Below are 15,656 nucleotides of genomic sequence, written 5' to 3' on the forward strand. Positions count from 1 at the left end.
CCGCAGAAAGAAAACAACAAAAAAGTAAATGTAAAATTTTCTTAAACACAATGTTACACTTCATTATCATTCAGAGAAATTTACATTAAACCTCCAATAAGGCACAGTGTTTAACTTGAGAGATCAGTAAAAAGCAAGTTTTATGTACCTGTGAAGCCATGGTTAAATAATAATGAGAGTACCAGCTGTTGCAAACCCCAGTAAAGGGCTCTAAAAAAATGTCAAAACTACCCTATAACCCAACAACCCTGCTCTTCAAAAATTATCATATATGTTTGCCTGTTTAACAGGAAATCTGTGCTTAGTGCAGATCACATCACACTGGAATGAAGGTGAACTGTACAAACTGAAGCAAAAGAGTAACCTTTGTAGGACACACTGTCAGGAAAGAGGAGGACAGGATAGTGTGTGCCCTTTTGCATAAAACAGAAGAAAAAATAGCTCCATCATCAACTACATGGTTCAAACTAACTTGTGAGATGCTTGACAGCCCTACCTTTGTAATTAATACTCAGCTCCTCCTTGCTGTATGTGATAAATAAAAGGATATAAGGAGGAGCACCAAATACTTTCTAATGTCTACATTCCACATCTGATTTGATTTTTTTATATTTCACAGTCCTTTTTTTTTTTTGCTGCCTATAAAGCTGAAGGAGAGAAATGCTTTAATTTCTAATTCTTTTCTAATTAATACGGTCTTTTCTACATGAGCATGCAGATTATCTAGGCAAGCACAAAATGAACTTAGAAACATGTAAGTCTGGGCTGGGGGTGTGGCTCAAGTGGTAGAGTGCAAGGCTGAGTTCAAACCCCAAAACTGACAAAACAAAATAACAAGAAAAAAAAGAAACCCACATTAAGTCATATTTGAAATAAGTTAGACATCTTCCTCATTTCAGAGGATCCCTCTACTGTAAACTCAGTGAACAGCAAAAGGCACTGTGATGGGAAAAGAAAGAAACATCAGTTTCAAAGCTTGAATCCCAGAGTAAGGAAGGTCTCTAGTTTGAACTGGGCTTTAAGTGTTTCCTAATTACACTGGACTAATTACTTAATCATTATAGACCTGTTGCAGCTTCTTTAACACCCCTTTGTTGGAATGGAAGATTATACAAAACACTTATAGATATCTAAATAATTTAGTTTCATGTAGCCTGGGATATTTAGCTTTCAATAGCAAACATAAAGTATATGCAGACATTTTCAAGGTTAACTGAATACATGTCAGAAGACTACACTCTTCTAGATCCTTTGTCTTTTCTGATAGAAAACTGGCAACCTGATTAGCTTGAGTTAGCTTAGACTCACGTAGGCCTCTCCCAACCTTGGCCATCTTAATGACCTCTCACACATAAAAGACAGAACACTCAGACATTTTGTACTAGGACATACAAGTCAGATGTGAGTAAATTCTATGAAGAGTGTGGTAAAAACTGACCCCTAGCTCTGTCTAAAGACAAGCACTGTAACATAATTCAGCTCCACAGTAAGCCAGTGTCCAGCTACAAGCGCAACATACAAACCATTACAAGTGAAGTTCCCACCAATCGTATCTGCCAGCACTTTTCCGAGTTAGGTCCTATTTAATATCACACAGGGAATGGCTCTAAGTGATCTCTCTAAAGTAGAGCAGATTGTAGGTCACCTGGTTCCAAAACAGATCAGCTTACAATTTCTTGACCTAGTGATCTACATCCTAAATTTCAGAACCTATAAGACCCTGTACATTTAAACAAGGGAACCCTTTCAACAATCTGAAAATTATATAGGAAAATGGCATTTGTATCTCCTAAAATTTTTGTGCCTCTCTCATTCCTTAGCCCTTGTTTAACCCTCAGCATTTATTCTAATGAAAACAAGTGAGGCCTGATGAGTACAAGTCCAGTATGATTGGAGAAATAAGACAACAGGGAAGAGTCAGATGATCGAGTCCCAAACAAGTAGGTGCTTCCTTGGTCTTTGCAAGTCATCTTTCCTTGCTCTCTTTCAGCCAATGACAACCCACTTCCAAAGGGCAAAATTCTGAATTAAATGTAAACATGCTGAGGCACTTTTACTATAAAATTAGAAGAATTTAGTCAGCAATTAATATAAATGTTCAACTTAACCAGTTAGGATAGTAAGATTTTTAGGGACAGAGATTTAGTTGTCCCCAGTGTGTTGTCAGGTATAAACTGCAATCATTCTCACCCTATGTTTAGAACTTTGCAAAGAAGAGTTAATTTAGAAATTTTAAGTAGCTAAGAAAATTTAGCAAGCCATCCTTGTATGGAAGAACTATTCTATAAACAAACACTGGTATCTGCTGAGTAAGGTATTCAGTGACTGAAATAGCTGTAAGTGCTGACACAACATGGAAAGAGTGCCTTGATGGAGTTGGCTTGCCATATAATCACTTCACCAGTGGCACTAAAGGACTTAAATTCCAAAACCACTCCTTGGAGGCCACATACTGATGGAGCTGTCCTTGATGGACTTATTTCAACAATTATGTTTAACATTACTATGGGAGCAAATGGTCAAAGAAATAAGGGTAAGAGCACATTTAAGGTATCTGTATTAGTTTAGACAAAGGAAGCATTGCAAAGATAATACCAAAGTACTTGTAACTTAAAGAGTAACAACATTGCTGAACATTCACAACTTACACTTTCAATGTTGTCTGGAAGTCTTTAAGCAGTCTAACTGTACTTTTATTAGAATCTTCTTTAAAATACTCATTAAAATATAATGTACCATGTATGACTATTCAACTGAAATACAGAATAGCAAGACTAAGAAGTCTACAGACACACAGACAGTTATGAGCCTGATACCCATCAAGTACCTACTCTGCACAAAGTTCTCTGAGAACTGGAGGAATTCTACTAAAAGAACACTGGAACTGACTATGGTAGGAGACCCCTTCATGAATAATGTGTGCTAATTTAGACCAAATAAGGATCTTATTTTAAACCCTTCACTATTTTGACTCCACAAAAAACAAGAGACGATTAACAAAGGCTTTTTATGGTTAAAATAGAAACTGCTTTACATATTTTTTAAAAGATATGTTTTAAAAAGCCAGTTCATTCTAAATGAAAGTACACTTTTCCTTTAGGCAAAAATAATAAATTATAATTATTTTACACTTAAAGCTATGCATCTTACAAATGAATAGGAACAGGCTTCATCATTTTCCCCTCTAAAGAGGAAGAATGATTTAGCCAAAAGGATTAATAAGAACTAATGCCCACACAATCAATACTTTTTTTTTTGTCTGCAGTGCTGGTGATTGAACCTGGGGCCTATTCCTGCTAGTCAAGAGCTCTACCTCTGAGCTATATCCCCAGCTCCAAACAAGAAATACTTTTACAGAGTACCTAGTCTCAAGTCAATTTTTGTGAGGTCAATAATGTGTTTATGAAAAACAAACAAAAAGGCTTTTCACTCAGAAGCCAGGAAGGAGTATAATATTCTATATTTCTACTACTATTCTGTTATCCTAAAAGAGTCCTTTCCTTTTATTTTTGACAATATTAAGGACTGAACCCAGGGCCTCTCACATGCAGTCTACCCCTGAAGCCAGGCCCCTGGGCCCTTCTTTTGTTTCTTTATTTGTATTTTTGGTTCTGAAATAGTCTCACTAATGCTGAATTTTTTTTTTTTTTTTGGGTGATACTGGGGTTTGAACACAGAGCCTCACACATTTGCCAGGTGGGTACTCTACCACTTAAGCCATTCTACCAGTCCTTTTTTGTGTTGGGTATTTTTAAGATAGGCTCAACTATTTGCCTCAGCTGGCTTTGAACTTTGATCCTGATTTCTGCCTCCAGGTAGCTAGGATTACAGGTGTAGGCCACCAGTGCCCAGCTCACTAATGCTAACTTTGCCTGGACTGGCCTCAAACAAGCGTGTGCCACCAGGCCTGGCTTCCTCTGCCTTCTTTAAGGTAATGTATGTTTATGACTTAGATATCTATGATCATAGCTTAATTAGAGATTGCTATGGAATTAAATATCAGAAGCTATTAATTCATGCATGACTGGTAAGCATAATATCAAGAATGCCTTACTATTAACATTATATTACTATTAATGTTTACTATTTGCTCTTTACATTTACTATTACTGCAAACTATTTTTCTTAAATAGCTGCCTGTGAAATTTTTAGAAGCTCCAGCTATGGTCAAATGCAGCTAGAGTTCTGCCATGGAAGGTGTCTGGGGAATGAATCTTAAGAGCTGTTTGTGACTCTTAATACAGGAAAAAACCAATCTGTTCTGATTTTTAAAAGGTGCATAAAAAATGAGTTTCTCACCTTCTGGTATTTCTGCCACCATTTACAAGAATACTGGTCATCCCATGAACCAGGTTTTGAAGGAAATATCTGGCACTTATTGAGAGATTCTAACTGAACTGCAGACATGGTTGAAGGCAACACACATTCAGGAAGAATTTGCACTTTAGCTTGTTGGATTCTAAAACAAAGAAAAATCATGGTGTTCATTTTTTTAAGATAAACTAACTCAAACTATAACATTGAGGATAATTTTAAATACTAAAATTTTATAAGTTTTTTGAAACATTCACCAAATGCTGATGCTAATGTAGAATAAATTTTCAGAAAATAGCTTCATGTTATAAATCATACCAAAGATAACCTAAGGTATAGATTTTTGGTCTTACTGTGGAATAGAAAGGCAAAGCTTTACTTTTCAGATACATGGTCATAATTGATACAAAATTTGTTTTTAAAAATCAGCATACAACCTGACACTGCTTACCTTAGCACTTCTAAACTAATTTCTAAAACATTTTGAGACACCCCAGTCCTCCTAACTCCCCCATCCCTATGCCACCTAACTCTTATGTCCACTCTTTGACATTAATCATCTTACCTAAGGAGCAGGTAGAAAAAGGAAGAGAAAACCACAAAGGAAAGTTGAAATTAAGACTAGAGGATTGGTTAGATGTAGCATTTACTTCTATGTGCATTCCTTTGCTCATTCTCAAACACTTGATGTGAATATGCAAAGGATCAAAAAATGATTTAAGCTCTCAAAATAAAGTTATCATTTTCAAAATGCTACTTGAGACTATCATAATTGCAAACATCATGAATTAATGCAAACAGAAAGATTGTACCTATGAGCTATTTTCCTGAGACATTATATGTCTTTGAGTGTAGCTTCTGAGGCAAAGAGTATATAACTACATTAAAATGATGGAACAAAACACTTTTTGATTGACAAAGTCAAATACAGTTCTCTGCTTCATTATGTTTAAGCTTCCTAAAATGGTCTTTCATAATAATCACTGTCTTGATGCACAAAAAATTACGAATTAACATTATGATATTTCTGTTTATTAAATGAAAACACCAAAGTGTCTCTCAAAATAGCTAGGTATTACTTATCAGACTTTACTAACGGGCATGTTCATGAAAATATTCAGAAAATTTATGTGTACATCACTGTGAAATGTTTTAAAAAAATTACAATGTTCCAACTATGGTCAAATGTCCTTTTATTAATAGAGCTCATTTGAAAAAAAAGATCTAGCTGGCTGTGGTGGCTTATGCCTGTAATCCCAACTACTTGGGAGACGATACTGGAGGACTGAAGATGGAGGCCAGTATGGGCAAAACGTTAGCAAGACCCCATCTCAACCAAGAAGCCAGGTGTGGTGGTGCGAGCCTGTCATCCCAGCTATCTAGAAGGCCGCAGACATAGGGGGATCAGATCCAAGGCAGGCTGTGGGCAAAAAGACAGACCCTATCTGGGGGCAGAGGAACCCTAAAGGAAAAAGGGCTGGAGATGTGGCTCAAGTGGTTGAGGACTTACCTAGCAAGCGCAAGGGCCTGAGCTCAAAAACAAACAAAAAAGCCAAAATCTCATGTTTATTCATTTTATTCATGAACACAAGTAACTTTGTAATTAGATATGTAAAGTAAAAGCATGTACTATTCTATGGAAGTTTTTAGGAATCTGATTCTTAAGATTATTAGTAATTGAATTAAGAATTATACCTTACTATTATGATAAAAGCATTAATGTTACAGAACCAGTGACTTATAGATCACATCAGCACTTCACCTGCAATACCAGCTGTCTGAACTGCCTTGTGGTGTTCAGTGATGCCCTTCCTGATTTGAAGGCTCCTGCACAGACACAGGCCTGGTTCTTTACCCAGAAGTTGACGGTGTGTTTAACCTAAGCTAGTTATATTTCTTCCCAAGGCAGTTGTATTATGATTATAGCAAAATAATTCATATGTTATAAAAACAAGTGAAATATGAGAACAAAAGTAAAATTGCCTCAATAAACATTAAAACAAAAAGCTACTTTCAAATAAGATACAGACAACTCTAATATTAGGGGGAAATGTACAAATCTGGAAGAGTTCTGCACTCAAACTGCCTTGCTAGCTTTAGAATCTCTTAAAAAAACAAAAACTAGAAGTACAGACTGTAGATGGACAGTGCACAACCACAGCTGTTTCTAACCTGCAAACCCACTTCTGTGCATATGTCTGTGCTTTCACACCTAGACACTTTCAGTTAAAATAAAATGTTTACTGCATGTATATCTAACTTTTTGACTAACAATTACTAGTCTCAATAATGATAGATAAGAGGTCTTCTCTTGTTATGTCATGTTAATCCTCTCCTTTTTCTCTAAGAAATAACAATTTCTGAAGAATCCTACACCGATTCAATGATACCCTTCTACGTTGCTATGAAAGTCCATGTATTCAGAAAATGCCAAAGAAATAAAGGATTCTTAACACGGGTAAAGTAGCAGCATACCTTTTACAGATGAAGCATCATTTAGGTAAAAGACCAATGGATCTTATGATATACTACACAGGAGAAAAGTAAACCGACTTGAGTTTCCAGTGTGTTATGGAGAAATTGTGGTATAATGGATAGAACACTAGTTTTGAAGTCAGGACCTACAATCAACCAGTCAACAAGGTGCACTTACTATTTAAATGACTTTAGGAAAGTCACTAAACCTCTGTAGCACTTGCCTTCCTTACTTGGAAAAAGAGAAGGTTCTAGATTTTCTTCACAGTTTCTTTTATTTCACCACTTTTAGTGAAGGTGGTTACATGATGGCAGAGTATGTGAGAGGGGTGGGGGATACTGGAAAACAGCCACAGGAATCTCACTCCACAGAAGCTTTTTCACTTAGAGACAGAAACATCTTTTTGAGAGTCCTTAATAGGTCTGTGAATTACTAGAGAGAACGTGCCCTTTCCAAGTCTATCAGGATGAAGCTAATCTTCACTACAGTCAAACCATATTATTTCATCTGTTTTCATACTTAGCAATCTACTGCCATCTTGTGCTCAAAAGAGTTTTTACACAATCAAATAATGAAGTCAACAAAATCTGATAACTACACTGTCCTAATTCAATTTCTTTTCATAGTTTCTGGAAAATAATATTTAAAATTAATCAAATAGTGTAAGCATCTGGATAGAAAGTAACTGAATTAGCAAAATCCACAGTAACAAAACAACTGGCTAATTATCATAATGCAGAACTCTCAGGAGATCATCATTCTAGTCCTTCATGTAACATCTGTGGTCCTAAATGTAAATTATAATTAAGTCTCAGTCCTTGTTTGCCAGTAGTTCATCTATTGAGGATGATAAGCATATAACCATTTAAGGGCTACAATAGTTTGCACAGTGAATATTCTGGGGAGGTACCAGAAGAGAACTAAACACTTCCTGGAGGACTGGCAACTCCATCACACATTCCCCTATGAAATCTCTGGTCCACAAGGCTGCTCAACCCACCTGTATGTAGTTTCATAAATGCAATAATCTGAATTCACTGTGAACAAAGCAAAAGATTTCCTGCACTCACGCACCTCACTCTTTTTAAATCTTAAGCACACAAAACCCCAAACATTCCTGTGCTCAGAAGATGACATGTGAAACACAGAGGTCTGTTGAGGTTTTCACCACTTGCCACAGATCAGAGAGAGTGGAGTGAGACCCAGGAATTGCTAGCTGTAAAACTTCACAGGTGATTCCTATGTACCAGAGATGAGAACCACTCTCTTAAGAGATGACATACAATGATAAAGACAAATGCTTTGATGCATTTGCTTTTTTCCTTTTCTTGAGAGGCTGAATTAAGGTGAATTGGATTTGGTAACAACAAAAGTGATATTCCTTGATCTTTTGAAAAACTCTAACCACATGAACTAATGAGTAATTGCTAAAGCAGTGTTCTCAAGGAATTTCCAAACTTTATAAGACACAGAGAGACATTTAGTAACATTGCAGATGGTTACTAAAAGTTTGGTACAGCTCAGATGGAACAGTAGAGAGAGAACCAGCGTGAGTGCTGCCAGCCCCATTCCTGTTCTGGTGAGCACACCTAGCGCTCACAAGTCTCTGGCTTCCCTAACTTCTCATGCTCTATACAGAATTCAACTATTCCAAAGAAGCCATACCCCAAATGACACTTCCATTTGGATTTATATTACTGTTCTCAAGTCTGGAGGGATATGAGAATCACCTGGAAATCATTTAAACAAGATGCTGTGCTCTCACCCCAGGCTAAATCACCCTCTGGGGATGGGAGATGGGTTGAAACTCAAGCTTCTACAGTTTTAAAAACTTCCCAGGTGATTCTGATGCACTTCAAGGTTGGAAACCACTGGCCTATACCTTAGAAGGGAAAGAGAACTAAGTTAAAACTTACAAAATATGAAGAAAATAGAAAAAACCAAAAAAGCTATTTCACTGTAAGATGCTCACAAAAGTTTAAGACATATGGTATTTCTTACCCATCTGACTGTGTTCTTAGCTCAAGGACTTTGAACCTCTGTCTTCCAATTGCTTTCACTTTTACTATTTCAATTCCAAATTCTTGTTCTTCTCGATACGCATATATCTCTGCTGTTGTTCCAAACTGTGCTTCCCTTTCCTGTATATTACTTCCAAAGTAAAGTTTAAAAGGAAAGCGTTTTGAACATTTAATTTTCAATTCACAATGTTGGCAAAATCAATACATAAACACTTTATAGCAATCAATCCTCACTGCAAATCTGGTATAATTTTATTTTAAAATCACATGGGGCATTTTCAAGGAGTCTTCAGTATGTACAATTAGAGCAATTTAGGGAAAGAATAGAAATGATACAGGACTAGAGGGTTTAAAACTATCATTTCCCAGCTAGGCATGGTGGCTCAGGCCTGTAACACCAGCTACTCAGGAGGCAGAGATAAGGAGTATCAAGATTCAAGTCCAGGCCAGGAAAAAAGCAAGATCCCATTTTCAACAACCAAGCCACTCGTGGTGGCGCACACTTATTGTCCTAGCTACTCTGAAGGATCTCAGTCCAAGACCAGCCCAAGCAAAAAGCACAAAACCCATGTGAAAATCAACTTAAGCAAAAAGGGCTGGAGGTGTGCCTCAAGTTATACAGCACTTGTCTAGCACAAGGTCCTGAGTTGAAACCCCAGTACCACCAAATAAATAAATAAACTCTCATTTCCAAAACTAAACAATTTGGCAGTACTGAAGATTGAATCCTGGACCTTGTACATGCTAGGCAAGCACCCTACCACTGGAACCACACCCCCAGCCCCTTTGTTTATATTTTCTTTTTGAGATAGGGTCTGGTTGACTTTGTCTGGGCTGACATGAACTCGAAATCCTCCTGCCTCCACCTCCTGAGTAGCTGGGATTATAGGTGTGTACTTGTGATCAGTGCTCTTTCACTTTGTTGCGCTGCTTATCAGCACCACTGTACTTCCTGCCTCTGATACAGATTTCTTCCATTTGCCACAGGCTACTTGAAGTTTAGCTTCAATTTGCCACTGGTTTGTACTGGTCCAACTTATGAATTTTGAGAGAGAGAAAGAAGAAACTTTCTTTTGGAAAAGTAACCCTTTATGTTAAAATATAAAAGCCTTATTTCTTTTAGATAAAGACAGTTTTGGAAAATAGATTCCATAAATGTTTCTCATTAAATATAATTGAATAAAAATTTTTCAAGAATCAGAAAACTGTGCTGGGTTATGGCTCAAGCAGTCTAGTGGAAGTGGTAGAGAACTTGCCTAGCAAGCATGAGGTCCTGAGTTCAAACCCCAATACTACAGGGGGAGAAAAAAATGAAGAATCAGAAAGCTAATTTATGTGATGATAAATGACTTAGATGGTAATAAAAAAAGATACTGCAATTTGTACGTTTAAGCTTTTACTCAACAGGATTCTTTACATTCTTATGCCACATCTCCTATACATATAAAATTAGTCTATTTTGTCTTCAACATTGACCTCGGCCATGACTACACACAAGAGGGATTGTGTTAAATACATTTACCTAGTTTTTTACCTGTATGCAAGAACTGCAAAAGTTCTGTCTTTCTGAATTAAATTCCGCACCATACTGACATCTGGAGGGCTAAAAAGCCGTAGAGGTAAAGTCTGCCCAGGAATCAGGATCATCATCACTTGTGGCAGCACTGGAATCACCTGACAGCTGTCATCATCATGCAGAGTCCTGCCATGATACTCCTCCATATCTGAGCCCAGATACTATTCAATAAAGCACAGAAAATGTCATGGCAGACACGGAATACAAACATAACAGAAATCAGATTAAAAGAAATGTAAACAGAGTACAAATATTCATTTACATAATAAACTTGATAAACATTCTACATGAAAAACTATTTTTAATAGAATTTTTATCGTTAGAAGTAGAATTTCCAATCTTTTATGAAAAACCTTTCACATACACACAAACTAAAGAAAAATTCTGCAGTTCAAGAAGTTTTATTTTGACCTAGATAAGAAATATCTCTATGTGCAAATGTCACTAATGACAAGAATCAAATATTGATATGTAAAACAGGATTCAGATCCTAGAAGTACAGAAAATACAAACATAGTAGCTCCATTACTAGGAAAACTGAAGAAGGGTGACAACTCAAAGAATTAAATTGAGATATAATATTAAGCTGCTAAAAAAAAATTAAGGCTATTTGTTTATCTACTGGAAAACAACCCAGGTCCTCATCTACAATTTCAAGTGTGGTATAATGTGCAGTAATGCTAAAATCAGTCACTTGATTTTTAGCAACTTTTATCTGTAGTTAAATGTATATCTACTATATTAGATTGGTTACTAAATTACATACTGTATGTGAGGTTGGCAGACTGGTGTCAAAATTTATGATGTTTGGTTTTTTGGCTTCTTTGCTATCCTGGTCTTCAACTTCCATTTCAATTTCATCTTCTTCTTCATTCTCTGCAGAAGTACAATATTATTTTTTAAATGAGATGCAGTAAAAACATCAAATCTATGTTCCCCTTCAAATGCATCATTCCTTCTTAAGAAAAGCGGTTCTCTGGACACATTTGGTACTCTCTACAGCACTGTGAAGAGGTAGCCAGAGGGCTGGAGTCTACACTAGAGATCTTTTTCTTCTTTTTTTTTTTTTATTTTAGAATAGTTTAAGATTTACAGAAATGCTGGAAAGACTGTATAGTGTTTTTGTATGCCATACTTCCATTTTTCCTTATAGTTCACATTTTATATTAGTATGGTACATTTGTTATAACTAAGGAATCAATATCAGCATATTACTACTAATTAAATTCCACATTTTATTTAGATCTTCTTTGTTTTACCTAATTGCCTTTATCTGTTACAAGATCCCCTCCAGGACACCACATTATGTTTAGCTGCCATGGCTCTTTAGCTTCCTCTGGACAGGAGTGTTTGTTTAGTTTTCCATGCTTTTGATGGCATTGACTATTTTGAGGTCTCAGGTATTTTGTTCAGTATCCCTCAATTAGAATGTTTGATTCAATTCTCACTATTAGACTGAGGTCATGTGTTTTGGGGAGGAGGACAGAAATACCATTTCATCACAACACATCAAGGGCACATACTATCAAACTGACTTATCATTGCTGATGTAAACCTTCATCACCTGGCTGTGGTTAATATTTGTCAGGTTTCTCCACCACAAAGTTACTTTTTTTCCTTCTTTCTCATCGCGCTCTTTAAAGCAAATCACTAGGTGTAGCCTACATTTAAGAGGTGAAGTGTGGCCAAACACCAGTGGCTCACGCCTATAATCCTAACTATTCAGGAGGCAGAGATCAGGACGACTGTAGTTCAAAGCCAGCCATGGGCAAATGTTTCCCAAGACCCTATCTTGAAAATACCTAGCACAAAAACAAGACTGACAGAATGGCTCAAGTAGTAAAACATTTGTCTAGTAAATATGAGGCCTGGAGTTCAAACTCCAGTACCACAAAAAAAAAAAAAAAAAAAGTAAAGTGTTATGCTCCACAACCTTGCAAGGAAAAAGAAAAAAATCTAGATAAATTGTGTGAAATTCTCCTGTATAGGAAAATTTCTCTTCTCCCTTGCAAATAGCTAATTTTGACACCTTAAACAACATATTCTACCTGATTAAACATTAGCTTCCTCATCTGAAGGAATAAGCTGGAACAAGCCAATCTCTGAGGTGCTTTCCAACTCTTTAAAGATCTGTTAATTAAAACTTAAGAAAACTATCATTAAAACCTGGCAGAAAGAATTTCATAGCATTTTTCCAGGACACCACTTCCCTGGCTGTCACTATCCTCTATTTTAAAATGAAATGTTTGCAATCACTTTCATACAAATTTTGCTTTGTAAGTTTAAATTTAAAAATAAAGTTGGCATGAAGTTTAAAACATATTTTAAAGAAAATATCTTAGGGAGTTTTTCTCGGCTCATCTACTTTAAACCTGATGCTACCAATGACAAGGATGAAAGTCAGAAAAAGCTACACTTCTGTATACAGATGCTACTCTATAAGTGGAAATTGGTGCCCTTCATGCCAACTAAGGGAAAACTTCCCCTCCTAGGATTCTCAGTCAGGGTGATTCTACCCCTTGGGTTATTTAGAAATGTCTAAAGATATTTTGGTTGTTACAACCGGGAAAATGCTACCAGCAATCTATAGTAAATGGTCAGGGATGCAGCTAAAAACACTGAACAGGGCACTCCTCACAACAAAGAATTCTCTAGCCCAAAATGTCAAGTTTCAAGGTTGGAAAACACTGGCCTAGACTAACCATAAAGACTTAATGAGTCTCATTTCTGACCTCACAGCTCATATATATTTTTAGAAGTCACAAATAAACTTCTAAAGTATATAAAGTGCCATTGCAAATCAATCATTTCTTTCCTTTGTGCAAATCATTATTTAAATCAAACCATCTCTAACTGGTTTCCCTGACAGAAAATACAAATGTTTTACACTGCCTGGCACTTTCTATGTATTCTTATAAATTCTTAGATAGAAAGCATTGTCAGACACTGACATTATTTCAACAAATATGCAAACAGCCAATGATCTAACACTTCATACATATTTTTCCTAAGAACAAAGAAGTTTCATCAAGAGATAATAAAGAAAAAATTAAACTGATGAGACTATAAGATGAGAGCCTGCAAGGCAGGTGCTCTACTGCTTAAGCCAGCCCTTCAGCCTGAAAGTGTGAATTTCACTAGATGTTTAAAGACACCCCCCCTTACTCCTCTACCACAGCAAGCTTAAAACATTAACTATTACCTCAAAGACTGGAATAAATTTTTTAAATTCACATATTAACTCTGACTACACAATATGGCTTAACCCACATCCCCCACGTGTCTGTTTATCTATTAATATTTCATTCAACCAGGACAGATTCTTCACATCTCAAATATTAATCAATTGCCTTAGCACTTAAAGAAGATTACTCTTCAAAACAACTCTTATTACAGGGATTTATGGACAACCCAATTTTTCTCTACAAATAAGATTCTATACTATATCTACAATGTCTCTGGGTCCTCTCACTTCTGGTATTTTTTCCTCTGAGACAATACACACTGACTGTTCAGAGCCACCAGGGTGAAGTCTGATGACTCATCTCATGCAGGAGCACTATGTGAATGCCAACAGAGCATCAGTATCCCTCTTTTATTCACTGTTCTCCCTGAAACACTGGATTTGGCATATACACAGTGGGGCTGAGGTCTCTGAAAAAAAAAAAAAAAACAGCTCAGCTCTTTCCATTGAAGGCTGAGACACTTTCCTTTATGTCATTTCAGCTAGGTTGGCTTCAAGTACAATCACTGACTGACTATGGATAATTTTTACAGAAGAGGTGCCTACATATGGTGGGCATGCACTCAGTCTCTTTGCTTTTTGAATACATGCTACTTCCAAGGAACAAATTAATACTCGAAGCACAGCTTCCCTTGGCAACTACCTTAAATCTGAAACTGTTTCTTGGCAACCCACAGGAAAAGCCCGACTCCTATAGCAAGAAATGCATGTTCCCCAAAAACTGATAACCAACCTATTTCCTAAATCTTATCTTCCACAACCCCACTGTAAGTGTACATTTTTGGATGTTTACAAATCTGCATCACAAGTCTCTTCACCAATCTCTCTGACCCCTGAAGAACCCTCTCTGAAGAACCGTAACAGAGGCTGGGGTGTGGCTCAGTGGTAAAGCATAGGCAAGCTGGATGCCCCAGGGATGATCCCAAACATTGCCAGGGGGGGGAAAAAAGATCCCTAAGAACATTCATTTATTGGTTCTTAAATCAATAGCCTCCCCTAGGCTGTGAACCTCCTCTTTTCATCCCCACAACACCTGACATGCCGCCTGGCATACAGGAAACGTCTCAGGTAAGCATTTGTTTGGCTGAAACACTTCTTGGAGAGCACCTTTGGTCTACAGCATCCTATGAAGAGTTTGAAATTATTTCCGCGCCCATTTTCTATACAGTACTCCAACATAAGGCCAAGGTCTAAATTTTCACAAACCATTCAGGAAGGAAGAGAAAAACAGACTTAAGTATCTCAAAGTCAGCGTACTGCTACGTGCCTAGAAAAGCAACCACATACTGCAGAGAAGGGGCTAAGAGGCACCAGCGGTGCTGCAAAGACCAAGCCGCCTGACGCTGCAACTGTGTGACCTTGGGCGAGTCACTGAACTCATCTGTCCACACATTTCTTGCCTGCAAATAAGGATCTGAGTAGTGACATGGAAAGAGGGAAGGGAGAAATGCATGCAAAGCGTTCACTGCAGGGTGAGGTGCGTGCTTCACACACATTAGCTGTCACTCTATGAAAGGATACATAGACGTCCAGGAAAAATAACGGCTGCTAACACGACTCGGTCCCCGGCGTCGCCCAGGTCCACGGCACTTGCGTGGAGCTAAGCTCAGAACATTGGGAAGGATGGAGACGACGGGGGTCCCCGCCCTCCGAAGCGAGCACCGCTGGCCCCCCCAACACTGTCGCCCACAGCACAGGGCGACCCGGCGCCGGGGAGAAGAGCCGGGATTCGGGCTATGCTCGCGGCCGACATAACGCCGCCTCTCGGTGCGGCCCGCGCCCGACCCGCTTCCCCGGCCCCGCCGTGCCCCGGCCGGCTCTAGGTCTCGTCCCCCACCCGTCGCTAGGGTCCTGCCCCGGGAGGTTACCAGGCAGGAGCGGCAAGTGGTTGCCCATGTTGTGCGCAGCGTCCTGCGGGTCTCCCTCGTCGGCCATGTCTGTTTACCCGCAAAGGACTCTGGGACAGGGCGGTGCCGGGGACGCCGGGGGAAGGTCTGCGACGCGCTGCCGCCGCCGTGCTCCGGG

At 38.1% G+C, this 15,656-nt stretch overlaps 1 protein-coding gene across 1 annotated transcript in view; it reads right to left on the minus strand.

Moving 5' to 3' along the window:
• The window catches only part of Crbn (cereblon), a 25,577-nt gene extending 9,986 nt beyond the window's left edge, over nt 1-15,591 (minus strand). The window contains exons 1-5 of the mRNA XM_020186513.2: nt 15,500-15,591; nt 11,154-11,263; nt 10,346-10,548; nt 8,792-8,941; nt 4,300-4,459 (exon numbers count right to left, since the gene is read on the minus strand). Coding sequence (XP_020042102.1) covers nt 4,300-4,459; nt 8,792-8,941; nt 10,346-10,548; nt 11,154-11,263; nt 15,500-15,566 — 690 coding nt within the window. The 5' untranslated portion in view covers nt 15,567-15,591. The remainder of the gene's footprint in view (nt 1-4,299; nt 4,460-8,791; nt 8,942-10,345; nt 10,549-11,153; nt 11,264-15,499) is intronic.
• Between the last annotated feature and the right edge of the window lie 65 nt (nt 15,592-15,656).

The sequence above is a fragment of the Castor canadensis genome, chromosome 10 (genome assembly GCF_047511655.1).
Source record: "Castor canadensis chromosome 10, mCasCan1.hap1v2, whole genome shotgun sequence".
In the NCBI taxonomy this organism is placed as follows: domain Eukaryota; kingdom Metazoa; phylum Chordata; class Mammalia; order Rodentia; family Castoridae; genus Castor; species Castor canadensis.